At 42.2% G+C, this 27,960-nt stretch overlaps 1 protein-coding gene across 1 annotated transcript; it reads right to left on the reverse strand.

Annotated features, from left to right (window-relative positions):
* On the reverse strand, nucleotides 1–27,923 carry lamb1b (laminin, beta 1b). Its single transcript, XM_075471832.1, has 33 exons — nucleotides 27,804–27,923; nucleotides 27,264–27,436; nucleotides 23,654–23,789; nucleotides 20,761–20,834; nucleotides 19,180–19,368; nucleotides 18,951–19,014; nucleotides 17,393–17,595; nucleotides 16,647–16,767; nucleotides 16,020–16,208; nucleotides 14,667–14,843; nucleotides 13,628–13,740; nucleotides 13,453–13,532; nucleotides 13,227–13,362; nucleotides 12,979–13,137; nucleotides 12,188–12,321; nucleotides 11,989–12,109; nucleotides 11,666–11,852; nucleotides 11,075–11,218; nucleotides 10,762–10,993; nucleotides 10,289–10,452; nucleotides 9,831–10,055; nucleotides 9,482–9,699; nucleotides 8,674–8,770; nucleotides 5,577–5,946; nucleotides 5,313–5,497; nucleotides 4,660–4,901; nucleotides 4,367–4,567; nucleotides 4,134–4,278; nucleotides 3,351–3,558; nucleotides 3,093–3,234; nucleotides 2,730–2,906; nucleotides 2,464–2,623; nucleotides 1–620 (listed from the first exon to the last, which is right to left on the reverse strand). Exons 1-33 carry the CDS (start codon nucleotides 27,835–27,837, stop codon nucleotides 484–486), a joined length of 5,337 nt encoding a protein of 1,778 aa, XP_075327947.1. The 5' UTR covers nucleotides 27,838–27,923; the 3' UTR covers nucleotides 1–483.
* Nucleotides 27,924–27,960: the final 37 nt, after the last annotated feature.

A 27,960-nucleotide genomic window follows, 5' to 3' on the forward strand; every position in this document is an offset into this window, starting at 1 on the left:
TTCTATTAAAATTGGGGATTTTAATTTTTAAATTATAGCCTACTAAATTCAATATTACAATTATTCAGTTTATTCTTTGTTGCATGCGTGTAACTGTGATTAAATACAGCTCAAAAGAAATAGTTACCAACCAACAACAGAATAAACAGAAAGACTTGATTTATTTTATAGTGAAAGTCTTTATATGGTATTTTAATTACTTCTATCACATATACTCAGTCATTTAGTTAAACACAGGTCGGTAACATATTCAGCTAAATTGTTCTAGATTTTCCACCCATTCTCTGTTCGGAGGTCATATTGGCTTCTTGTTTGTTCCTTTGGGATTTATCACTTCAATACTTTAATGGTCTCTGGCTAGTTTCAACCATTTTTTTTTCAGCACAATGTGAATATATTAAAGTATTTTGTTTTCGGGAGCAGTCATCTGGGAGCACTATGTTCACTGTAAAAGCTCTAAAGTCTCAGCGGGCGAAGGTTTCGTCACACACAACTGCTGTACATTGTCACTTTTTGGTTGATCTCGTCCAGGACTCGGCGGGCGTTTCGCTCCAGCTCAGCCAGCTCTGCAGCTTTGTTCTCCAGGATGCGCTGATTGACCTCGTAGGAGCTCTCCAACTCTGTGAACACAAGAAAACATGAAGGTATGCTGCTTCATGTTTTTTTTTTTTTTTTCTTGTACATGCACTGATGATGCTTTGTGATCAATGCTATGTGACTTAAGGGATTTTAATGTTCTTTACTGTTGTTTTTCTATATGTGAGACAACTATTTATGAAAAATATTCCCTAATCTTAAATTTCCTGGCGGAAACGCGTCCCAAATGGCGTCAACAAAGGCTGGAAAAGTATGTGGTACTATAAAAAATAACAACTGGAGAAACATGTTTCAACTAATTAGGGTAATTGGCAACACCTGACGTGTATTGGAACATGATTGGGTACTAAAAAGAAAAGAGCACCTTAGAAAGGAAGAGTCTCAGATTCAGTAAACTGCACAAATCTGCACGTAAAAATTGTGGATCAATATCGGAATACTGTTCGCCAATGTAAAAATTAAAGGTCAAATCTGTGCCATATGTGGCCATGGTCCAGAAACGCTGCCTGCTTTTCTCCACCGAAGCTCATTTAAAATGGACTGTTCCCTGGTCAGCTCAATCAGAGTTTGGGTTTTATTCTATTTACCTAATCGAGCATTTTTGACGTTTAAACTCAAAATTAGTTGATTACTTTTCATTTCACCAGTCCCTGTTGCACCTATATTTTGTTTAGGATTTAGGGTGTTTGTTACAGACGGGTGTTTGTGGGTAAATTTTCAGAAACTTGATTAGATTTCCTTTTCTGTTTCCACTGTTGAGCTCACATGATGAAGTGTGTCGTGTTCCCTACACTGCATGAATCATGCAACAGAAACAGAGCTGCGTGTTAAGGTGCATATGAATTATGATCGTGAGCAGTCCCAGATGGAAAAACGACCATTATTTATCACCTCCATTTCTTCGAGGTGATAAATTTGATCGTGGCTCCTAAACTCCTGAACTGTGTTGCTCTGAGGTTTAAAGATGACTGAGGACATGGAGCAGGAAATGATCACTGGGATGAAACAAATAAAAACAAACTCAAACAGACGAGATGGAGCTTAAACATGCCACCGAAGCGGAAGAAAATCTAGTTGAGCGGTTTCTGCAGCTTGTCCTCCAGCTGTTGTCGTGACCGCAGCACATGGGAAAAATCTGAGTAATTAGAGCAGTGTGTTGTAGACGGATCAGGAAACATGATTTTCTTCCCGTTTATTTGGTCCACATGACACACTGTGGCCTGCAATAAACTTTCAGAACAGAATGACCGAATTAGAGTAGTTTGCACCAACCTGAACTCAAAATCCATCACGGCTGGATAAAAATAGGTTATACATGCAGTGATGTACGGTTCGTTAGCATTTCTATCCATTTGTGTTTCACAAAATCATGTCATAGCCACAGTACTGTCAGATTTCTATCCATGAACATGATGTTTGTGTGTGCAAAACACAGAATAAGTTGTTAACTGGTTTAATCTTTTGCTGGAACCCAGTCAGTTTCTGAGGTAAATAGAATACACTTTAACTCCCATTTTCTCAGATCTGTCCACTCCCACCTGCCTGTTTCCCACCATTTGTCAGTCACCCCCTTTATAAGCACCTATATCCAATTCTCTAGTCAAAAGCCTCAGTATTAATAGCAACTGCTTCATCCGACTGCCTTTGAGTTTGAAGCAGTATCTTTTGGCTTTTTTACATTGTTTCGGACCTCGTCTGAAACAGTAAAGTTTTTGTTTCCTCCAAAGCGAGCCGAAACAAATGTGCACTCACTCAAGAAGAATATTACGATTCCCGATTGTTAAAACGTTGCGTTATTTAGTTCTTGTGACCAGAGCAGAGGTATTGTAAAGCAGTGAAACATGCAACATAGAAGAAAATGGTCACCTCCGAGTCTCTGCAGCTTGCTGCTGCTCTGCGCGAGCAGCTCTTTGGCTTCCTGCTGCAGTTGGTCTGCTCTCTTCCTCGCCCGTAGCACCGACTCTCCTTTATCCTCCACCTGCTCCTCCACCACGTCCAATTTATCTTTCAACTCCTCCTCATACTCCTGCACGCACACAAAAGCACAACGGTAACAGCTGAAGTGGAGAAAGTGTCTAAATTAAATTTTTTTTGTTGCTTGTAGAGATGAGTAAGCAGTGTGTGTGTTTGACCTGCTGCGCCTCCTTTGCGTTCCTTTCGGCCTGACTGGTGAGCCGCTCAGTCTTCTCCATCTGCTGGTTCATCTCCAGGTTGTTCTGCCTCAGCTGGCCGACTTCCCTCTCCAGCTGCACCAGACGTCCTGTGGTGTTGCTCAGCTTCAGCTCCGACTCGGCTGTCTCCGTCTCCACCTGACACGCACCACCAAACAAAAGTGAAAAGATCTATCAGACGTTTTACAGAGAAAACGTTAGGAATAGCTCAATGACTAGGCACTGAAAACGTCACAGACATGACTAAGCTGGTCATTTGAAGCATTACATGCAAACGCATTGCACTGGAACACTTCTCTGTATCTGTCTCTGAGGTTCACTCACAGAGTTCAGCAGGTCCAGGGTCCCTCTGGTGTTGTTCTTGGCCAGCTGAATAGCGTCCATGGCGATGCGCTGAGCGCGCTCAGTCTCATCCAGGGCCACCTTCACTTTGTCCGCCGTCTCTTTCAAGTTGGATGCTTCCTCGCTAATGCATAGAGAGTGTGCAAGTTAACTCTCTATATGTCAATATACTGAGGTTTAAAAAAAAAAGAGAAATGAGAATATACTTTATTTCTATATCATGTAAAGTGTGCGTGTTACCTGGCCTCCTTGGCCTTCTTCAGGAGAGACTCGGCAGCCTGGATGTCCTCAGCGCTCTGACTGAGGATCGTCTCCACACTGGTCAGAATGTTGACCTTCTCCTTGATTTCCTTTGTCAGCTCCTGCAACTTTGCCGTGGAGGTCGGCATCTCCAGAGCCAACACCTCGTTGGACACCGCCTCAATCACGGACACATCAGCCTTGTCATCTGGATTATTAAAGACGAAATGTGGATTATCTAATATCTAATATATTATAGTAAGGCAAGGCAAGTTTATTTGTATAGCACAATTCAATTATAAGGCAATTCAAAGTGCTTTACAGAGACATTAAAACAGTAGAAATAAAAAGCGTGATTTAAATTTTAAACAAAAAAGAAAGAAGTAAGAACAATCGATAAAATCAGTGGTTAAAATGTGATTAAGTTTTGACCTTTATTCAAACGCAGCTGAAAATAGGTGTGTCTTCAACCTGGACTTAAATACACTGAGTGTTTCAGCTGATCTGTGGCTTTCTGGGAGTTTGTTCCAGACATGTGGGGCATAGAAGCTGAATGCAGCTTCTCCATGTCTGGTTCTGACTCTGGGAACTGAGGCGTCTGGAAGGTTCATACTGGGTCAGGAGGTCACTGATGTATTCTGGTCCTGGACCATTCAGAGCTTTAAAGTCTATCCTCTGATGGACAGGTAGTAAGGTCATTTGTGACCGGCAATAAAACGAGAACTGTCGGCGAAACGTAAAAGATTAACTCTACACCAGTGTCAGAGTTTGTGGCGCACTCACTGGTGAGGAGGTCTCGTATCTCTTTGATGAGGTTGCGAAGCTGATCGTTGCTCTGCTCCACTCTCTCTTTGCTGTGGTTCGATTTGGTCAGCACCTCCATAGCATTCGCCTTGGCCTCGTTTGCACGGACGTTGGCTTCCCACACCTGGGCACAAACAAGTCCTGCAATTAGTTCACATCGACCTGGAGTTATTTTTATTCTAATTCTAAAAATGACTTAAAAATGACTTTACCATTCTGGAGAGTTTGTCCACCTCCTGCATAGCTGCTTGGATCTCCTGGTCCAGGTTCTTGGCTGATTTGAGAGCAGTTTGAGAGGTTGTGACGAGGCCCCCACACCCCTCTCCTCCACAATGAGACCGTCCGTCCTCCCCGACACAGCCTAACCCACCACAGGGGGAGCAGTCTTCACCTTCAGGTGCACCTCCACATGTCTGCATCAAGATAATAAACAAATAGTATTCGAGTGTCAAAAATATCCTGTGTTGTGTTTTGGAGGAACGTTTAGTCCTTCAGTGTTTCTCACCTTCTCACTGAGTGGGGACAGGTCAAATTTATCCAGCTCTTTGGACAGTTTGTCCAGCTTCTGTTTGTTTCTCTGGTGCTTTCGGTCAAATTCCTTCTGGGAGCTGCTCAGTTTGTCCTCTGTGGCTCTCCGTAGTGCACCTGACTGCTCTACTGTGTTGCCAGGATCACTGGTAGAGGCGTTGGTGCGGAGCTCTGCAGTCCTAGACAGCATGTGTGCAGTAGAAATGGTGCTCAAGGCACCTGGAAACAGTAAATTGGGGGAACTGGATTAATCATTTATGGAAATCTGGGAATTTTACCATTATTTTCATTTCAACATACACTTCATTACAGTATGAAGTTAAGCGAATTAACAGAACTAACCCTAACCCATTTATATTCAAACACGCATGTGTTCAATGGTGTATGTGTAAAACCTGACTAATGATAAAATAGAAACATTCTAAAAATAAATACTCATATGCTACAGATAACATTTATTCCAAATCTGGCTGAAATATGATACAATTTTAGAAGCCAATAATGTAACCAAACTTAAATAAAACCGAAAGCTTTTGGTTCAAACACTGCAAATGTGAAGCATTATTCTAACAAAGTGCTTATTTCCCTGGAAGGTAACAGTTTAAAGAAACTCTCCTCCACGGTTCTCACCGTAGATGTTGGCGTTCTTGGCGTTGTGCACCTGCTGTCTCAGCTCTTGGACGTTTTCCTCCATCTTTTTGGCCTCAGCCATCAGTGCATCCAAGTTTGCGTCCGTGGTGTTACTGTCGTCATGGAGAACGTTCAAGGCCTCCCCAGTCGTATTCATCTTTCCATTTAGGTAGGATAACAAACCACTGAGAACACAAGGAGACCGTAATGACAAAAGCTGCCATCGATCACCCTCGGATGGACTCTATTTGTTCATATACGTACATGATCTGATTCCTGAGATCTTCGATCTTCTCCAGCCTCACAGCTGCAGTTTTGTTCTCCACTATCTCTCTGACAGCCTCGGCGTTTCTCTCCAGGCTGCTGATCAGTTCTTTGTACGGCGCTGTCACCCTGCTGGTAATAAGCTCCTTCACTTGGGTGTCCAGACGGCGAGTTTGATTGAGCAGCTCGCCAACCACCGTGTCCCAGACGGCAAAGCACTGGTGGCAGGGTTCACAGGCGGGGAACTCTCCCTGGTATCCTCTGGCGCACTTGTCACACTTTGGGCCTGACACACCCTCCACACAGGTGCAGTGTCCGGTGGCACGATGACACTGCTCGCTGGAGATTCCCCGGGGGTCACAGTCACATGCTGGAAACGCAGAAAGAGTCATAGGTGGACGAAATTATTAACTTGTGTTCCAGAACAACTAAGCTGAGCAGCGGAGAACCAACACAATTATCGCCTTTAAATTTCACATTCATTTGATGTAACTTAATAACAAAATGCTTGCATATTGCAGTGCTATGTGATGTTTTCTTAAAGTTCTGCTCATAATATCACAGATTTACGTTGTGTCTGGTGTCTTGAGATTCATAAAAACAGCACAGCTTTAACTTTTGTTTTCTTTAATGAGAGGTATGTGAGGAGTGTAATAATTTCCAAGTTTTCAAGCTTCTTTAAGGAAATAAGCATTTGAAATGAAAGTTTATTCAAAGCCCGTCCGCCCTAAAGGTCCTGCTGATCCCTCGATTCTGAGTCACTGCATGAAAGACAAACAACAGGGCTTCCTTAGCACCGCCATGAAGGAAGGAGGAATGCAGAGTTTTCATAGGTTTCCACCAGCAGTGCTGCTTCATTTGTTTGTGTGATTTCTAAAAGCTCTGATCTAAAGTTTTGCCTCTGTCAAATGGAACAGTTAGGCACATTAGATGTTTTTGGCTGGCAGCTGAGAAGACAAAAACTTATTTTGGTTCAGGCCACGCACACAAAGATGCCGACAAGACAAGCACTTTAACCTCTGACATCTAAGCCTGTCCCTATGGACAAACTCCACATTTCTAAGATGCTCGTCCTAATAACGTACAGCATGTCTCTCACATTCCTCACTGAGGTGGCCTCAGTGTTCCCATGAACACAGCTGCAATGGTACATCATCTGTGTAGATAGGAAGTAACGAACAGCTGGCTAACCAGCTTTAGAGGCCATGAGGAAATGCAGCTGGGATAATTTAGGAGTCCCAGGGCCTCTGAGAGTTGGTCCATGACTAAAGTTGAGTGCCTGGGAGTTGTGGAGAACATCTGGTTCTCATAAGTGGGGTATGAGGGGTCATTCCCACCCCCGTCCTCTCTCTTTACCCCTCAATCATCTTTTTCTCTTTCCTGCTGGTGTTCACTTTCTGAAGGTGAACCAGCTACTGTGACACGCTTGTATCGCCAGATGGACTCTTCAGCAGCTTGTTTGGCAGACAAACATTTTTTGAGATCTTAGAACAATGAGCGCCAAAGTGCTAAAGCTGTTCTTTACAACCCTGCTGACATACTGTACCGCCGTTGTCTGCCCAAACCACGTGATGTGGAAACGACTTGAAAATCTGCCCCAGGTACATTTTCTCATATGTTTTATGACAAGAATAAACACACACACACAAAAAAGAACAGAAAGCCAAAGAAAAATGACCAAGCAGAATGATTCAGGGGACTCACATCCAATGCAAACTTCACATACTTAGACAAAAATCTGATTTTTAAAGGAAACACAAAAGGAAAATGATAGTGCCATCATGAAGCATTGATACGGAAGTTTAGGTAAAGTAGGGTGGCTTCAGTCCAGGCCAATTATCTCATTTTATGTTTCTTCATATGAATATGAATTGTTTGTAATGTTATTTTGCGGTCTTTTCGAAGAGATGTACATGCTTTCATTTTCAAAACCAGATTCTTGAGTGACCCCCGTTGTGAAATGCTCAGTTTGAGCTCCTTTCTCTTCAAGGCTCTCCTCTAAAAAATGCCATCTGCTCTGATTGGTTAACTGGTTAACAACAGCTGAGACAAAAGGTACGTTTGACTTAATGTGGTGCTACACAGGGGCAAATTGACTTGATGCATCGATCAACAGAAATCATTAAAGACTTTAGATACCTCCTCTATGACGACACAACTCTTTCTTGTTTGGCGGTAAGAAGTACAGTGTAAGAAGCAGTGCCTTCTTACTTTCTTTTCACCCTATTTACATGTAATTTGGGAATAATTAGTTTTTGGCAATGCCATAAAGTCAGTTGCAGACACATTTGGATCCACCTATTATAACAGATTTTGTACAGAAACACCTGATTTCACGAGTACAGGCAAAGCCCTGTGAGAGCTGTTGTTTGAACAAGAACTGGACAAAGATTAAGAGGAGATTCCTTTAAAAGTCAATTGTTGCACAGAACACATTGTTCTCAAACAATGGCATCACGATTTCTGAATTTTTATATTTTTTTGCATTAAACCCATTCATTTTTCAAAGGACAATAAGCTTAATATGAGCTTTTTGCGTTGCATATGGCAAACTTTCAAGTCAACAGAAACGCGTTTCTGTTGACTTGATGGATTAAACATTCACTCAGCTTGTAGCTCTGTTTTAGGGGTCCATTAATTCTGACTCTTAGCTAAAAGAATATCCACTATGTGTGCCAGCTACTCATTTATTTTCCCTGTGACTTTTTGCAAACTGCTATGACATGAAAGAGCTATTAATGAGATTGTTGACGGTAACAGTAAAATCCTATTATCATCCATTATTTCAGTGGCCAACAATGACTAAAAAATTGAAAAAGCAAAAGAGTTTAAAAAGCAATAATTTCATAACACTGATTACAACTTAACTTAACCTTATCACTACTTATTTTATTCATTCTGTCAGAGTTTGCTCTCAGTGGAGCAAAGTTTCTACGCTCTTGGCATGAACTGCTGTCTGTCACACTGGCTTTAACTTAGAGGAACCAATGTCAGAAATGTTCTGATACATTTTAATTCTTAATATTAATACAAAAATATGCAGAGTAATACAGGTGCTGCGTTGTGTGATAAATGCTTGTGATGGGTGAAGTCCTACCATGACACTTGACCTCTGGATCCCCCCAGAAAAGTTCTTTGCACTCCCGACAGGTCCTGCCACCAAAACCTTGCTGGCACACACACTGTCCTGTGACCTACAGCAAAAGCAACAACACACAATAGGTCAGTGCTGCAAAATATAATCAGGCCCTCATTGTTTAGCTGCAAGACATTTTCAGCACGCTTCAAAGCTTTTATTTCACATTTAGACAAAATAGAGCTTTGAAGTTTGGTCACACTCGCTTCTCTTGGAAAAATCTGTGTTCAGTTATTCCACCGTGTATTCTGAGACTTCCTTCCTCGGATGGAATGCCGCCAGTAAACACAGAAACCCCAATGTTTGTGTGCGAGTGAAGGTCCTTTATTCAGTTCTTTGCTTGTGTGTTTGAGGAAAACAGAGCTGGAGGAAAACAGAAAAAGAAGCCATTCCCAAACAGCTGGAGACTATATATCAAAAGCATTATACAAACAAAAGCCTTTGAGATTAGGGCTTCGCTCTCAGTTAGAACTGCTTGGAAAAAATTTCTTGCGATGTAAAATTCTGGCAACAACCACTCATTGAAAGACAAGCTTCAACACTACATCAGGGAGAGCGAACTGAAGCAGCTGCTGTGATGCTGATGCAGGAAATGTTCATTTTCAGTATTTCTCAGTGCAGTGATTTTGTATCAGTATTGTCTTTTGACTCAGGTGAAAGATAAAATTCACATAGCTCTTATGTGTCTTAGGGTTGACAATATGTGACGACAAAATAAAATGTTAAGATTATTGGTGAGATTTGGTTCTCATTGCAGCATTTGCCCCACCTCATTGCAAGAGGACCCAAAAGAGTGGACGCGGTCGCAGTCGCAGCGCTGGCAGCCCGTCCCGCTTGCAATGTTCCACGTGTCAGGGGCACAGCGGTCGCAGTTCTGACCGACCACATTGGGCTGGCAGGGACACTGGCCACTACGCTGGTCACACTGACAGTCATCAGGGGACGAGCAGGCCTGAGGTACCACTCCCACCGAGGAACACATACACTCTGCACACAGGAGCGCAGGTCATAATCAGGAAATACAGCTCTGTAGTGGTAGATATTGTCCCTTTCAGAGAAAACTTTTGTCCTAAACATTAAATGAGCTGGACTGCGTTCATGCATACAGTCGGACTCACTTCTGCAGCTCTGTGTGGCAGCGTCGCCGTAGTAACCCAGTTTGCAGTGCTGACACGTGTGGCCCTGGGTGTGGTACAGGCATTTGAGACAGGCACCTGTGCGAACGTCGCAGGACCCCGGGTCGTGCATGTCGATGTTGTTGTTACACTGGCAGGGCGTGCAGCGCCCTCCAGGAACCAGGGGGTTTCCGTAGTAACCTGGGGCGCATTCGTCACACCTGGCACCTGGAATGAGGAATGGAAACCCGGGATAAACAAACTGATATGACAACGCAGAATCGTTTCTTCATGAATCTGAAGACCGAGGCCAGCAGGCTAATTACAGAGGACGGAAGGGTTGTTTGTGTTTGCAACATGTGACGTGTGTGTGTGAGTTGAGGGCATGATGACAAAAGCTGCCCTTCTGAGCTGCTTGCAGTGAATCAAATCTATCAAATGTCGTGTGCGTGTTTACACACCTTTGTAGCCGTGGCTGCACACACACACCAGCTGGTTGGTGTTGGCCAGAAGGTAACAGCTGTCTGCAAACTGCCGACCACTGCGTGGCCCGTCTGGGCACATACAAGGGCGACAGTAGCCTCCTGAACCCAGTTCTGGGTCACCATGGTAACCATTCAGACATCTGGAAGTAACAGAAAAGAACAACCATTGATCCTTTGACTGGAATCCATTCAGATTAGCTGTAGAGTCTGCTGGAAGGAAGAGTAAGTGGGAAAAAAATGAAGTTTCTCAATGCCGGTCACGAGGAAAGTCGGCCCAAACAGTAATGCCAGTGTGTGTTCACATAATTCTACTTTTTACTACACAAGATCATGCCTGGAAAACATTTTATTTGCTGCTATGAATCAACAAACACTAAATCTTCAACACTGTCAATCTTAACTGCATTTAAATGTGGTCGTCTCTGCCCTCCATCATCAACACATCGTACCTCTCACAGTGATGTCCGGCGGTGAAGTCTCTGCAGCCCTGACACTCTCCAGTCTGAGGGTGGCAGTACTCGCTGTGGCCGTTGCAGTGGCATGGTCGGCACTGAGGGAAGCCCCAGAAACCTGGCTGGCAGTGGGAACACTGGCGACCTGTTGCTCCTGGGATACACTCGCACTGACCAGTTGCTTCATGGCAGAAGAGGCTGACGGAGCCCAGAGGATCACAGTCACAAGCTGGGGGGTGAAATTGGGATTAATGCTGAAAAACATTTTAACGCGTTGACATTGCATCGTGCAGCCCTGTCAGACACTCACGTCTGCAGCCGGCAGGGCTGAACAGGAACGTAGCTGGAGCACAATGGTCGCAGTTCCTTCCGACAACGTTGGGTCGACACCGACACTGACCTCCGCTGGGATCACACATGGCGCTAAGCGAACCCTGAGGGTCACACTGGCATGCTGGGAGATGATATAAAAACATGAAGACTTATTAGAATCTTTATATAAACAGCCTCTTAAACAGACAAAAGCATTTTCTTTGAAACCTCCTTATGACTGGAATGAGATACTCATTATTTTTACTACCTCATATTTCTAATAATATTACTGAATGCTTGTCTAAACATGTCTCTAGGCTCCATATACTTTTTTTTTGTGCCACAGAAAAAGTAGATATCTGATTTAAATTCTGATACAAAATCATTTTAAAACATCACAAAACATCACTCAAGAGACACTAAATGATCTTTAAAAACACAAAAGAACCTCAAAGAAAAGCAGTTTGACATCGAAGACACAAAATAACATCGCAGAGATGCAAATCAACACCAAAAACAACTATACTTCATAAGATAATGAGAAAATATCTGTCAAATATCTGTAAGGACAGACTTCTAAACTACGAACCCATGGCTCCTTTGTGCAGCAGAGCAGAGACGCTGAAGATGTAGTCGTTACAGATGTCGGTCATTGGGCTTTTGACGACACTTTGGCTGCTCTCCAGACATCGATAGCGCTGGAAGGTATCCCATGCTCCTTCACCCTCTGTCCCATGAAACATGTCCAGCTCTCTAACTCGGGGCATCAGCACCAACTATAAAGAGATTGTTGGGTCATAAGGGTACTGGAAAACCATAACAGAAGAGTTTGTAAAGGCAAAGTAACATGTATTATAAGCATGGGAACAGGCCTTATGTGGGAGGAAGCCCTAAATGTAAATGTAAGCATACCGAGTCGATGAGTGTGTATGGATTCTGGATGGGGCTGACTGACGAGTACAGCGGCAGAGTGAGACGGATGGTGTAGTTTAATCCTTTCTCGAAACACACCGGCCTCACCAGCAGCACATGCCTAAAACACAACAGAGGCTCAGGGTGTGTGGTGAGTGTGTTGTTAGGGAGACAAACGGCATTGAAATCTCAATATTACCTCGATCCAGGTGGAAGAGAGATGGACTGCTCGTCTCCGCCATGGACGGAGTTGCTGCAGTGGGCGTAGTAGTTTGGAGGGTTGTAAACGGGGCGCTCCACTCGCATGTTCACCTGCTCCCACTGCTGTGGTAGCTGTCAACATACAAAGTACACCGTTAATCTGTTGACTGAGATCCACAAATATATATTCGTTTTCACTTAAAGAGCCGTCTGTCTGCATGTTGCACATGTTTGAGGAAGCATTGGCCAGCAAAAACCTTGATTGACTGATTCATGCTTATGTTTCCACACAAAATGTGGAATTTGTTCAATTCAAATGTTTTATTTTTTTTTCAGACAAATGTATTTTTTTTTTAAATATGGAACTTTTCATTTAGTCCACTCTGCTCCAGCAACTCTGAACAAGTTAAAGGAAATATGGAAAATGAGTTAAACTGCCCTGGTCTCGAACAAGCATTCCTTTCTTTCGCTTTTGAGCATTTTCCATTCTATGCTCAGTTTATCAAACAAAAGAGACAACTACTTGCTTTTTGGGGCAAAATGGGTAGAAATCTGGGGGGCAGTCATTCTGTCACCATCTGTGAGATTTTATCCTAAGATTTGTGTTTAAAAAAAGTGATCCAGAGCTACCAACATTTATTTGTGAGCCACTGAAATAGCAGCCATTAGGTCAGGTGTCTACTTGCTGGAAGAGTTGTGGACATTAAATAAGGCCTTAACCAAACAGCAACACAAGCAGGTATGCAAGTCACATGCAAAAATAACGAAAAATTGCAATCTGTATGTCACCTGTGGCTCATAGCGTATAAGGACGTCAAAGTCCATGGACTCTGGGATGTTGTTGACATGGAACTCTAAATACGCTCCCTCTGGGACATGAACAAAGCCCATCCCAGTCCATGTGGGGCTTCTGTCCGGAGGATAAGGCCGTTGTACCACTGTCACACCCTGAGGGACAGAAACAGAACCACAATGCTGCAGCATTTCTATCTTTGAGGGAAAGCAACAATAAATTCAAAGGAAAAATAAACCCTCACAGGTCCGTGCTTGGCCTCCTCAGCTTCATAAGTGTAGTGATCCAGAGCGATGAAGTAGAAGCCGGATTCGACCTGATCACAGCGGCGTCCAAACATATGCTCCCTGCACACGCACTGTCCTGAGTGAGGGTCACAGCTACGGGGAGAAATGGCAGGTGGGAAAATGGTAACCATGCCCACGCTTTTAAATGGACCGATAATAAATGTACCCTGAGATTACACCTACTTGTTGTCGACAGCCCCGCCCTGGTCGCAGTCACACGGTCTGCAGCCGTCCATGTCATTCGAGAGACCCCAGTGCTGTGGCTGTTTGGGGAAAGGAAAGAAAACAGACAGATGTGACTCACACACAGAGGGATAAGTAACTACGCCAAGTCGGACAGCTGTGTTTGGAGTTGTACCAGACACTGATCACAGTTGTGTCCATCAACGAGCCGTTTGCAGAAGCATCTTCCTGTCACTGAGTCGCAGGGGTTTCCTCCCGGCACCGTTCCCAGTGGGTTACAGGTACAAGCTGCCAAGACACACAATGAAACAAAGAAGCAACTCAAATCAGCTGCATCTCTATGTTTGACCGTACAAAACTGCATCTACACTTTGAGTGTTTGGGTCGGTGTTCTGATAAACTGTTTTGGCAAACTGCTTTGATTTCAAAGAGGGAAATTACTCGTGAATATTATTTACGACAGCTGACATACAATCTCATTTTGCCACAAACTGCACAACTTTCATGTTCATGTGACTTGGGATATATTATAGGCTGCAAAGTTACTGAGATGCAGAGATATGAATGACGGAAAGCACACAGATCCTTCTGTCCACAAAGGAAACCCACTGTCAAAAGCAACTGCGATACAACAAATCTGGTAAACTTTTTAATCCTTACTTGAATGAACAACATGACTCCATCATTCTTCTTTTAAATTGTTGCAGATAGCTTTTGTTGTAGGCCTCCTATCAATTTTGTTCGGTGACTCCAGCATTTGTGAGGACGCTATTAGACTGATGGCCCTCCTCAGTCGGGGTTCAGGACGCAGCTGGTCCCCATGGAAGCGCACAGTCGGCTGCCACGGAGAATCTGGGCACCCTCCTATGGTCCCCTTCCCGACTTTACTTCTAACTCCTCTTAACTCATCACATTGTGTGAACTGTGCTTAGCCTGCTTGCTATGCGTAAATTAGATTTTTTTTAAAAATGTATTTATTTATTCATTTTTTTAGCAGCCACCCTGTTTTTGCGTGTCAGCTACACTCTTCACAATCAACCTGACTGGATGATTTTGAGAAGAACCAAAGCAGATTTACTGGCTCTTGCACAAAGGCTCAATTTCACTTTCATTGGGATTTACAAAACGCGCAAGATCAGACATGTGCACAGTTTTATACACAGTTTGAAAGCTGAACAGTCTCTTTGAACATTGAGGCCCCTGGCGGGACTTACGAAGGCAGCCGTCTGGCCCTTCTCCCAGTCCGTAGTGTCCCTGCCTGCAGTGGTCGCAGCGCTCTCCCTCCACGCTGGCTTTACACCGACACTGACCAGAGATCAGCCCGGCAGCCACATCAGTCCGCGGGTCACACAGTCCGTCCTGCAGAGACCCGGCCGGGTCACAGTTACAAGCTGTGAAAACATTAAAAAAGGATATGGAGGAGATTTATGTAAACACATGCATGTAACAGTACGCTTTCCTAAAGAATCTGAAACTATATCAATATTTTGGGAGATTTACTTAGTATTTAAGAAATGTTTCAGGTTGTTAAAAAGTGGAATACTGTGTTTCTATGAACAGAAGTTGGACAAATAACAAAACATCTTGCATCTATGTAAATTTTACTGATCGCCTGTCGAAGAAACTAACAAAAAAAGTTGTCGAGTGAATGTTTTCACGATGAACAGACATGTTATCCACCTGGTTAGAGTATCAGAGGGTCAACCTTCATCGAGTCTTTCCATCCTCACAGCCCCGATTATATTCTTGTGTGCAGTTTTCTCTGGAGCTACAGCTCCAGCTCTGGTGGCTTTATTCTGCGTTTAACCCTCTTACAAACAGACTTTTAAGTGGACTCTCCATGGAGATTCCGTTCACGTTTTTCACACATTTGTTGCTCGCACAGAGGCTGAAACTGAAAGAGTTCCTTCCTTTGAAGGTGCTGAAAATGGAAGAGGATCTACCACGAGCATCAATGTGTGTCCAGTTTTTTTTTTTGTGAATTTTAAAAGTAGATAACTTCTCTTGTATAAAAAAACACTTTAGGCCTCATGGTGAAGAGATTAAAAAAAAGGGATCATGATTAGATGTGCTGAACACTTTTTACAACCTTACTTTGTAACAAAGGAGACGAAAAATGTTGAAAGACACCAACAAAGAATCTCGTTATCGAGTTTCTAGAAAATAAATGTAAATTAGCCATAGCTTAGATATGATAACATCATGTTTCAGTAAGTTGTTTGTGAGTGAGAATGGATAAGATGCTACAGAGCAAAGAGCTGCACAAGCAGCATGTTATTTGTGAAGGGTAAAACGGAGGGGAAGATAAAAGAGGGGGAGGCTGAATTTCATTTTACAGCACTACTTCCATTTGTAACCGGTACTTTGTAGGTAATTACAATCATGCTGCAACAACTGCTTTCAGCCTCTTCACTACAAAGCCTTCGACACAGTTGGCGAGAACAGCTCCAGATGGTGCGAGTCTCAAGTTTGTAAGGAAGAAACGTGTCCTGGAGGGTGACGGCAACAAGACGGTTCATAAGCGGAGTGGGTGTTCAGTGGCCAGAGGTGGCGTGAGGGTGACATACGTTCGCAGATGTTGGGGTCTCTCAGTAGTCTGGCGGAGCTCTGGTAGAAGAAAGGCGCACACTGCTCGCACTGTCGGCCCACGGTGTTGTGTTGGCAGTTGTCGCACACGCCTCCGCTCGTGTTGCCAGTCGTCATGTACACAGCGAGGTCAAAGTGGCAAGATGTGGAGTGCTGGTTGCACTCGCACTCTGAGGAGGAAGGCAAAGAGAGATGGAGCGATCTAGTTTAGCTTTAAGAATTGTACACACAATCCATACGTTTGTACTTTTACTCTTGAGTCTTTACTTATGATCTTGATTTAATCGGTGCCGTAAATATAATTTTCAATGCCTAATATACATATAATCTGCCACTTATTTAGATTTTTTAAAAGTAATGCATTATGTAAAGCGTCAAATGGCAGTCCAGCAATCAGAAATATTAATTTTACTGACATATGTCAGGAGCAAATCCTCATATCACAGGCTCAGATACTGTAGGCGTTTTTTTCACAAACCGAAACAGTTCAACTAGTTTGTCTGCGAAGCATCTTGTAAACTATAACACTATAATATATCATAGATAGAATATTTGGACATTATGGTAAATCGGCTCCTGCGCAAACCAAAACCAAAGACAGTTCGTACTCTTGCAGGAGTGTGCGTTTCGTCCCTCAGCGGGTCTCCAAGGCAAATCCTGGTAGAAGTCCCGACAACGCTCACAGTTCAGCCCCTCAGTGTTGTGATTGCACACACAACGACCGTGAACCTGTACGCAAAAATGAACAGCGATGCACCTGTCATGTACAGCTCTGCAAAGCGCCACAGCCATCTCGTCTTTTTTTCAACTGAACAGCAACATTCAGGTGTAAGGTGTTAAGAACTGAAGTTGATGTAAACCCACTGATTCGCTTCTGTGAATAAATAATCTCAATTCAAACGTCCACTACCAGTAATAGCTGTTTTACGGCTCCATTCACTGATTATGACGCCGAGATGTGGTTGAAAAGTTAGAAAAGGTCAGTGAAGTTGACCCTTGAGTTGAAGTTTTTGCTGGATGTTCATTTCATTGTTTAATTCAAATGCATCCGACTTGACAAACTGATGTCTAGTTTATCAGTGTTGATAAACTAGTGTTGATAAAATGAAAATAGCTAGAATCCAAAAACTGATATTCATTTTTAAACTTTTTTCGTTCATTAACTAGTCCAAATGAAGTGACGGAGGTCACATAATATGATCAAAAGCTTCAGACAAGCTACTAAATGGACTCTGATGTGCAATTCTTTCCTCTGCTAATTTTAATGTATTTGATCAAAGCCTTTAAATTTAAGTTACGTTAACCCCCCCCCCCCTTCCAAAAGAAAAATGTGAAAAGTTTGGTTGTGACATACCATGCCCTCAGCTCCTGTTGGATCCCCATCGATCGGAGCGCACTCTGAGGCGTGCCCGTAGCAGAAGCAGTTTCCACGGACGATCATGTCAAAGAGGGCGTAGTAGTACTTCTCCGTCACCTCTTCACGGGAGTCGAGCAGGTTGTCGCCCAACGTGTGGAGCTTGATGAACTTCACTCTGAGGTTGGTGATCTTCAGCATTTCTGCGCAAAATCAAGACAGAAAATTTAGAGAAACACCTACTGGGAAGTTTCCGTTCAGTGCTTTCAACAAGGGGCGTTTTGAAGTAATGCTTTTCACATGAATTTCCACAAATATTTGTCTATATGTGAATCTTTAAGCTTTAAAAGCTTAGCTTTTTATAGAACTCTTATGGTAGGCCTTGAATTCTCTGCATTTTGGTCATTCATTTGTGTGATAGAGGAGTAAAATTACATTCTCATCTCAAAGTTTTACAACAAAATGATTCTTATACTGTTCACCACACACTTAACACAAAGCCTTTCTACATGTGTGTGCGACAGAGGAAGAGACGGTATGAGTTTCTGCCTGGATGTGGGCGAGTGTACAAAGTCTGAGTCGCTTCCGCATGTGAAATTCTTTGCGGCGCTCTTCCTTTCTGACCCCTGACTCCTGAAACTCTGCTACAGGAAGCCGGACCAACCAACAACTGCATTTCACTCAGAATCATTTTTCAGTGGCACTTTGTGGGGATAATCTCTGCCCTTTAAAGACACACACGGGGGTTTAGTGTCACATGAGGCTATATCAAACTCGTCTGTTTATTGTCAGTCAGCTTCTGCCTTTAACTGAAATAACTGAAATATGTTGAATTCTGTTACGTTTCCTGAAAATATTTTTACGTACTTTGGTACAAAATGATCAAATAGAGACAGAATTTCAACCGAATCACTTTCTGTCAGTAGATTTTAATTAACAGCTGCTCTTTTAATCCAATTATTCATCTGTTAATCAACAAGATTAATATTTATTTTCAGGTAAACAGAGTGGATAATATTTATTTATTAGTTTATTTGGTTTTAATAAAGCTTTGCCATTATTTTGTACTTATTTTTAATCTTATATATTCTATTCAAAATAAGTTGTTGTGATATAAGTATTGCTATATTAATTCTTAGATTAGTAATTAAATGCAGAAACTCCGATGTTGACTTTTTAATGGCTCAAGGAATTAAAAATGTTAAGGGGGAAACGAGCCAAAAAGGTCAACAGCTTTTCCAAATTCAGCTTTTATCACCTATTTCTAAATTATTTTTTAAAAATGATTTTTTTTTTCAAACTTTTCTTTGATTTCATTATGCATCGATAGATGATTTTACCCCCTCAGGAGAAAAAACATCAAATTATTTATCAAATCGTTCAATTGTGCATCAGCTGAAATCCTTGTCATTCTCTTTTTTCAAAAGTTCTTCAATTTGAAATTGAAAAAGGTTCGGTGACGATCAATTCTCGGCACTGTGTCACAGCCTACAAACCCAACGACACAACACTAACGGTTCAATGAGCTTTTTAATGCCAATTTAACATAACAACTTACTTTGTATCCTCAAACTGTAGGGGTCCTCAATCTCATAGGCAGGGTCCAGGACCCGGAATATCACCTAAAAAAGGAAAAAAAAGTCTAAACCAAAAACCTCCTAACGCATATACATACATATATACATACATACATGTGTGTGTGTGTGTGTGTGTGTGTATATATATATACATATATATATATATGTATATATATATATATATATATATTTTAGTGCAGGCAAACTTACCTCTCCCTCTGTGGATGGTTCGATATCTGAGTAGCGGGAGTCACAGATGATGTCATCCACTCTTTTCATGGGTCCTGTGGAAATTCCAGGGAAGGATGACTGACAGTCGTAGGCGAAATAACGATAAACCTCCCATGTTTTCCCAAAATCCATGGAACGCTCGATTATCATGGCAGCTGGACGAAATGTCTGTAGGCAAAAAAAAAAAAAGGTTAAACGGGTTAAACTGAAGTAATTCATCTCATTACTTGTTTTATTGAAGCTGCATCTCCTTGGGCGGCCGTGGCTCAGTGGTTAGAGTGGGTTGTCCAATAACCTGAGGGTTGGCAGTTCAATTCCCACTCTCACCCCTCAAAAAGATTGGTGAAACTGACAGCTGGAGAGGTGTCAGTCCACCTCTGTCACAGCTGAGGTGCCATTGAGCAAGGCACCGTACCCCTGTGTCAATGGCATCTGTCTCTATGAGTGTGTGTGCATGTGCGTGCCAACCTGGATGGGTTAAAAGCAGAGGACAAATTTCATGTGTATGCATGACCAATACATCTGATCTTGTTTGTTTAACTGTCAGGATAACGCTCTTTGCTTTCTCTTTATAAGCATGGTAGATTTTTTTTTCAATAAAAATTGCTTTAAATGTAAATAAGTTTATTTGAAATCAGAGTATCCCTTTTTAAACGGGTTTTGGCAACCCAAGAGATTCTAACGCTCATGTAGATTTGACCAAAGCGTCACACATAAATCAGCTTCTATGGTTGTTTTTCACATTCATAGTTTGAAAGATGAGGATTAAAGGAAGATGGCTACTATAATAAGATGTTCATCCTAAATGGATCATAAAATCCACAATGGCCTCCCTCAAGAGGCACAATATAAGGGTTTTACAACTGTCGTGTTGTAGTTAATGTATCGGTGTGCTGGCAGTTAATCTGAAAATAGTACTATAATTAAGTTGATATTATGGTATGGCAACTTTTTTAAAAAGTACAGAAAAAGACAAAAAAGGTAAAGATGTTGTTGTCACAGGCTGCTCGCACTCACCCTCCAGTTCTCATTTTTTATATCAATTGGGTGTTGAATAATAGTCATAAGGATATATATATGTATTGCATCAAATACATATTTCAAATAGATAAAAATGTGTGCAAATTTTCTGTCTTCAGTATGAAATTTGAGTTAACAGTTGCAGAAATAGTCTATAACTCCAGGCATTACTGTAAGAATGCTGCTGTTGGTCTTTCCTGACATGCAGCCAACACACAGGATGTATGGCCTTGAGTGTGTTTTGACTAAGATGTAGAGCCACAGTGTTGATGGGAAGCATGACTCCAGCTGGCCACCATCAGGGCCATCACATGATGGCAATGAGAGATAAGATTTCACCGCACAGCCCCAAACTCATCCTCTCCCTCCTCCTCCTCCTCTTTCCACCGCTCTCAGTAGACCAAAATGATTTTCTACAGTCCTCTGACACAGCTGTCACAGCTGGATGCTTATCTCCATGCCATGGATGTGGAAATATTTGTGTGATATACCATAAACACACGCGTGTTGATGAGGTTGTGCGTGAGGAAAAACAGGCACCTTGAAGGTCATGATAAGGTGTGTGAAATGAAACTCAGCCTCCAGGTCCAGCTTAATGGTCACGTTCTCCACACCTGCAGGAGAAACAGGAAATTAACAATTCACGACTTTCCAAATGTGGGAATTTAAAATGTTGACACTGCCCAGACAGACTTTTTCACACATCCAAACATTCGCTCAGCAATTTCAGACTCCGTTTATGCAGCCAAGTCAGCTCGTTCCACATCTGGACATGAACCGGTATAGTCTCTGGTTCTGGATTGTGTCGCCTGAGCTATGGAGCACGAGAAGCCTTGTGAGTAGCAAACACGGACAATGGCTGCAACTAAGTCCGACCCCTTGTTGCGTCGCAAACGAAGAAAGAAACTTACCACTTACACGTTTTAAGTTACATAGTTTTAAAATGGAGAATAATGTGTAACATTTTCATCAGGGATTAGGATTAGGATTTATACTGGCTTTGGAACAGAAGAAGAACATTCTTTCCAGAGTAGCCTGTTCATGAATTGATAAAGCCCAAGAACCGCCTTACAGACAGGATTGTTTGTTTTAGTTGTCACTTCCACGACATTTTTGTCTTTGTGCACCTGTTTGTTTGTCAGGCCACACCTCTGCCCTGTCAGTTAATCCCATTCGTTCCATTTGTTAATTGTCTTTGTTCCTTGCTAGATCATCCTCGTATGTAGTCATGCTCTCCAGCCATTTGATTCTCTCCTGTTCTTAAGTGAAAGTGTTATAATTAAAGTCTGTTCCAGGTTTTTGTCAGTTTGCCTGCTCTTGGACATTCTTATCTTGTCTGGTTGTTTGGACTATAGTGATTTTTTGTTATTTTTTACAACCTTTCTTCACACTTGCTACTTGCCTACTTGTTTGACTGCTCATTTGGAAGTAATTTTGGCAGCTTTTTATGGCCTCTAACCATATTCATTTTCAGTATCTAGGTCCCTTGAGTAGATTGTCTCAAAATTGTAGAAAAAAAATTAAGCCTTCACTTTTTATTTATTGCACACAGCTGGTCAAATTAATCCATATACTCAGAATTCTGGTTTATGATTAAAAAGGACATATCTGCATTTCCCATTCTTGTGCCAAATATCAATCAAACTTAGTAGTTATTAGGTGTTGATATTAGTAACAACAAATTTCTCCTGGTTTATGATGTCTAAGTATCCACTATTAAGGCATTTAACATTCAGATAAGTAAGAACTAAGCTGCTCAGAAGCCAAGATGGAAATGGAGAACTGCTGCAAAGGAATACGGGAAATCCCAAGTGAGCCCATTGTGCGTCTGCAGCTTCCTGCTGCTTCAAGAGCCATCTGCATTGCTGGCTGCTGCTCCACTATGACTCACACCTCTGATAGATTCCCACCACTCTGCAGGAACAGTGTGTGCATGTGTGGAATAAATGTGGGAGTAAAGACGGTTGGAATGTTTTCGTCTTCATGGGAACCTGGAGTAATGTGATTATAATTATGTTATGGTGAGGAAACATCGTTCTCGCGTCACAGAGTGTCATATCTAATGGGTTTCCTAGTTTATTTGGAGTAGTTAATATTTCAGAACAACCCAAATAAAACAGGTTTTGTATGTTTAAACAAGTTCGGCAGTTTGCATATATCAGTTGTGTTTGTTTAAACTGTATGAGAGGAGATTTATCTTTTTAGTTGCAGTTCTCTGTGTTACTCTGACTCTACTTGCCCTATGCAACTTTTAGCATTTGTAATATTGGGGTAATTGAGCCATAACTGTTTAAATGAGAGAGAGATTCTCAAGAATGGGATGCTAAATTAGACATGATCACATGAAAGTGGAAGTATCAGAATGGATCAACAGTATCACAAAGGCTGTGCGAGCAAGCTGGCGAAGAGCTTTTGGCTCCTCGCTCTGCCTTGCTTCCCAAGCCTTCTCCACCGAGCTTATGTAACTTGTTAACGTCTTGTTTCATCAGTTCCCTACAGTGCATGCTGTAAACTGTACAATAAACTGTACAGCCCCACCCAGCAAGTAGTCAAGACCTGTTTCTAAGGATAGTCTACGAAGAACATGCGGTCTATCTGACCTTGCCTCTTTGAAGATGTCGGTGGTGCTCTCAAGGTTTAGTGCAGAAGTCCTTATCCATAGCACCGATGGCGGATTTTGCTCATGATATGGCTCGTAACACATAAAAACACCTTCTTGACGTGTTAAAAAGGTTAAAGATGGGATTTTTAGCTGAGGGTAACTTTAAGACTGCTACTTAATAGAATAGAATAGATTAGAATAGAATAGAAAAATACTTTATTTATCCCCCAATGGGTGAAATTCAAATTCGTCAAGTAGCTCAACATTTTTGAGCTCGTTGCATTACAACCATAAAAAAAACAGATATAGATGTAAATCTTGATTCAACAGAAATTGGCAGAATGATTTTTTCACTTTCCAGATCGCGTCTTGAATCAACTGCAGCAAAAATAAATTAGACCATGGAAACAGCTTTTTACAGCCGTCCTGTGTAGGAGGGATTACTTGTTTAAATCCCCGCTTTAAAGTGAATTTCCTCTTCGTCTGAGGAGATAATAACTTTAAATTGTCATTCTTACCCTGGAGCTCTTAAAGCCCCGCTGGCTCATGACTTACTTCCTTTTTTAAACTTTACAGTGATTTGCGTGCTCAAGTGATGATGTGCATCTGTTTCCTACATGCACACCTGTTCTCCTCAGCACACCTGCAAACCCATCCCCCAAGACCAGGCTCTGTGATCTTCTGTCTAGTCATTACTGAGCTCAGTTCCCACGAGAGCAGCCTCAGAGGGTGCTCACACGCTGTTCCGCTTTAAACTAGCATTCAGGTACCCATCATTCTATCTCTAATTCAAGACAAACACAGGCCTGTTTCTCAGGCGTGATTTCTTACCATTTTCAGACTGCCACCAGGTCTTGAGACGGTTGGGGGCGAAGGTGGTGACCACGTTCTCAATGGTGTGGCTCATGGGGTTGCTGTACTCGTTGTACATCTGCCTGGAGTCGCACACAAAACATTTCTTCTCCTCCTGATTGACAGAAAGTGTTCAAGCCTCAGTTCATGTTGCCGCTGTGCCATGTAGAAGTATAAGACTTCAGTCTTCAACCTGAAACTACTTTTTATTTCAAAATGATGTTTCTATAAACCACAATGTTTACAACTCTGATAAATCACTGAAACATGCAGCCATCAGTTTGCTTTGACACCCTTGGACTGTCAAGACAAGTAGTTTGGGAACTAATGAAGCACGTATGCACCACTTGGGGCCTTAACTGTCTCTGTTGAACCTTTTTGTTCTGGTTGTGTTCTGCCTTTTGAATAGAGATTTTTTTTAGTTTTTTTTTATGAAACTTAAGTGTTGATGTGACTGGGGAAAAACTAACTTAAAGAAATATGTGTAAGTGTGGATCAGGCCTCAAACTGTGTTCCTTTCTCTGCTGTTTTTCTCTATAATTCAAGTGTCAATTTTATCACAACCACTTGTCCAATAGGACTGCTGCTCCATTTCACATTAAACTACAGGATTATCTGAACTTTTTCCTTTTTTTATAAGTGGAATTTGACCTTGAACTGCCCGACGTGCTGAAAAACATTTAGTCACACTACATAAGTAGTCGGTGTATTCTTGCATTTACTAGCTCTGGGATTAGCTAAGCAGATGGTTTGGCATGTAAGCAAAACTATGTTTCACACACTCTTAAATGTCACAATATTGGAGCGCATGAGCAAACAAGACGGGTTTCACAATTTCACCAAGCGCTGGTCCAAATATGTCTGCGTTGAAATGTGAGGAGAGTTGGGATAAGTGGCTCCACTTAACCGTGTTTGGTGGTGAAAAAAATGTCTGCGACTTGATGAGTCCAACTTCCTTCCCTCCCTAATCTGTAGCTCATACTCGAGGACTGTGCTCATCCTCAGAGAGCCCGCACAGTGTGACTGGGCCTTCATAAAAACACCATTCACAGACAGAAAATGCCGAAGGAGAGTTGATAAGAGGAGAATATCCCCAACCTCGCCCCCGGCTCCCATCCACACAGGGCAGGGATTGTGAGGCAGACAGAGCATTTATTGTGGACGGGAATGTCTGAACTCCCACTTGACAAGACAACAAGCAGACGCGGAACATGTGGACGCTCCCACACACATACAGACACAATGTTCTCTAAAAAAGTTTTTTCTTCTCCTTCTACTGTAACCACAGAAACGGCGTTGAAATCGAGCTGTCGCTTGGTCTCACGTGTGTTTAGACCAGCAGTTCATTCATTCCGTCGCTGTGTTGACATCAACTGACCCGTGCCTCTTACACGCATTCATGAGCGATGGGTCACGGTCATAAAAATGCCATCTTCAAGACCAGCAGTGCTGCTACATTTTCATGAATCCTGCTCTGTACAGAGAATCGATCCATTTTACACAAACTACAGAGGCATTTCCACTTCAAGTGTCGACCAGTTGCTCAACAAATTCATTTGTTTAGTCGCATAATCCTTAAATTAGGGAACTGCTCAATTCAATGTGCTGTAGATAACTGTAGTTGTATGAAATGGAAGTACTTCATTAGAATATCCTCAGATTTGAACTTAAGTAAATGTTACTTTCCGCCACCAGAAAGTGCATTATATATAGTAAGACTTTGGGTTGTGGATGGTTTAGTATTGCTGAGGAGGGTGTTTACATCTTGGTGTGCAACTTCTCTTGTGTCTAATGATTTGCTTTGGAAGTAATCCCTATTAGCAGCGGGCTACCTGTTGTTCTGGCCAATTTAAAGCAATTCCCACAATAAAAAAGACACATCACATAAAACTGCAGTGAGGATTTTTATCTTTTTTTTTGGTGATTATTTTCAGAATCTGTATGGTCCCATTGGGGAAATGTAGTCTGCAAGCAACAACAAACCAGCGGACATCTGGAAGTCGTTCTCACGCTTTAAAATGACCCTTATGCATGCTGGAGTTCCTTGGAGCACTTAAAAAGCACTCCTAAGGTCTCTTAAAATGATCTTCAATACAGATAACTATTAGCATTTCATGTAAAAAAGAAAGCACACAAAGTGTTGGGGTTTTTCATATCATAATTTTCTTAGCAAAAACTAACCCAAAATGCGGACACATCTGGAGCATTCATGTGTGTGTTAACACAATGCCAAGCAGGAAAGACATCAGCAGTGATCTTAGAGATGCTGCCCCTCAATCTGGGCAATAAGGCCATTTCCAAACTACTTGGAGTCCATCATTATACAGTAAAAAAGTGGAAAACATTCATGACAGCTGGCAATCTTTCCTGGAGTGGACTTCCAAGGACGTTCACCCAAAAGTCAGACTGTGTAATACTCAGAGAAACTGCAAAAAACCTACTACAGTCTCTGCAGGCCTCAGTTAGCATGTTATATGTTAATATTCACGACACTGCAATGAGAAAAAGACTGAACAAGTATGGCTTGTTTGGAAAAATTTCTACGAGAAAGACTATTCTCTCCGAAATGAACCCATCAGCCCGACTTAGATTTGTAGAAATGTATCAGAACAAGCCACAAGACTTCTGGAACAATGTCCTTTGGACTGAACAGAACAAAGTGGAGGTGATTATAATGCACAAACACCACATAAAAACTTTCATGAATGGTGGTGGAGGGCTGACGAAATGGGTTTGTTCTACTGCCACAGGACCTGGGCACCTTGCAGTCATTGATTCGACCATGAACTCGTCTGTATACCAAAGTATTCTAAAGTGAAAATGTGAGGCCATCTGTCTGACAGCTAAAGCTTGGCTGAGACTGGCTCATGAAACAGAACAACCATTCCAATCACTGCAGAGGATCTGAAGGACGAAAAAGAATCAAGGTGTTACAATGGCTCAGTCAAAGTCCAGACCTCAACCCCATTGAAATGCTGTAGTGGGACCTGAAGAGAGTTGTGCATAATCGAATGCTGCAACCCTCAATGAAATGAAGTAACATTGTAAAGAAATGTCGGCCAAAAATCCTCCCCGGTGACGTAAAAGACTGATAACATGATCCAGAAAGTGATTACTTCATGTTGTTGCTGCTTAAAGTGGTGGACTTACTTTTTCACTCGCTGCTTCTGCGTTTTGACTTAGTTTTTGTTAAATCAGTAGTAATAAAGCATAAAATGTCATGTGCTGTTGTCCATCTAAAGTTGGATTACCTCATTTTGAAAACTGATGGGAACCAGATTAGTTCTATTATGTCCTGATAAATAAAACATAAGAATTCAAAGATGGTGTGCTTTCTTTTTCAGATGACTGTAGTTTTTTAATTGTACACTCTAATTCCAAGACAAATCAGTCTCAAACAAACTGGACTTTTATACCAGCAGAAGTCCATACAAGCACAGCGATAGCAGGATTTCCACACTGCACTTATCTGCTGTTTTGGAAAACTCCCACATTTCACCCTGCTGATATCAAGGGGAGCTGCTCTACCACAAGCGGAAATATGGTAGTTTGTATTCCAAGTTTCCAGCAGCCGCAGCTCATTTCTTACCTCCAGGTGTCCGACGATGCAGAACTGCTCTGGCTGATGCAGGCCGCAGGTGGAGGAGGCGGTGAGTTTGTGCGGCCGGCCGATCAGCAGGTCACCTGTGGCGGGGTAGCAGCTGCCCTCTGTGCACATATCTCCAAACTCTGGCAGCTGAGGCCTGACAGGAGACCACAGGACTACACAGAGGAGAACCGCTGTCAGTTAGATGACTAAATCTTCATAGCAAACAGACCACATGCCATCTTATTCTATGTCATCTAGAAGCAAGACAGTGTAATAAGAATCACATGAATTCACTCTTTAGATAAAAGTATGCCGCTGTGGGGATACAGGCATATAAAAGGTTTTATTTAGCTCTTTAACATTTGGTGAAACACAACAATTACTGTGATGGGGTAACAGTGAATAATAGGCTGCATATGGCTTTGATTACTTGTGTTGTTGCTGGAGAGTGAACACTTTGGCTACTACAAGAGATGAGATTCCTTTCAGTGAACTCTCAGTGGCACATTTGTACAAAAACAAATAAAAACTTCCACTCACCCAAAGTGGTTAAAGTGAAGACTATCAGCGACATCTCCGAGAGCGGTGCACCTACAGCCTGTCAGAGATGTCGGGTCCAGCAGCAGGCTGAGTGTTGATGTGTGGAGTGTGAGTGCGTGAAATGTAAAAGTCAGAAGCAGAGGGAGTTGTCTCGAAA

Source organism: Odontesthes bonariensis, chromosome 8 (genome assembly GCF_027942865.1).
Source record: "Odontesthes bonariensis isolate fOdoBon6 chromosome 8, fOdoBon6.hap1, whole genome shotgun sequence".
In the NCBI taxonomy this organism is placed as follows: domain Eukaryota; kingdom Metazoa; phylum Chordata; class Actinopteri; order Atheriniformes; family Atherinopsidae; genus Odontesthes; species Odontesthes bonariensis.

Coding starts and splice junctions, on each gene's coding strand:
- lamb1b (XM_075471832.1), bottom strand. CDS start 27,837: ATGTCGCTGATAGTCTTCACTTTAACCACTTTGG. Junction 20,835..23,653: donor CTGGTGGCAGTCTGAAAATG/GTAAGAAATCAC, acceptor TTTCTCCTGCAG/GTGTGGAGAACGTGACCATT. Junction 4,568..4,659: donor TGTCCCCACTCAGTGAGAAG/GTGAGAAACACT, acceptor ATCTTGATGCAG/ACATGTGGAGGTGCACCTGA.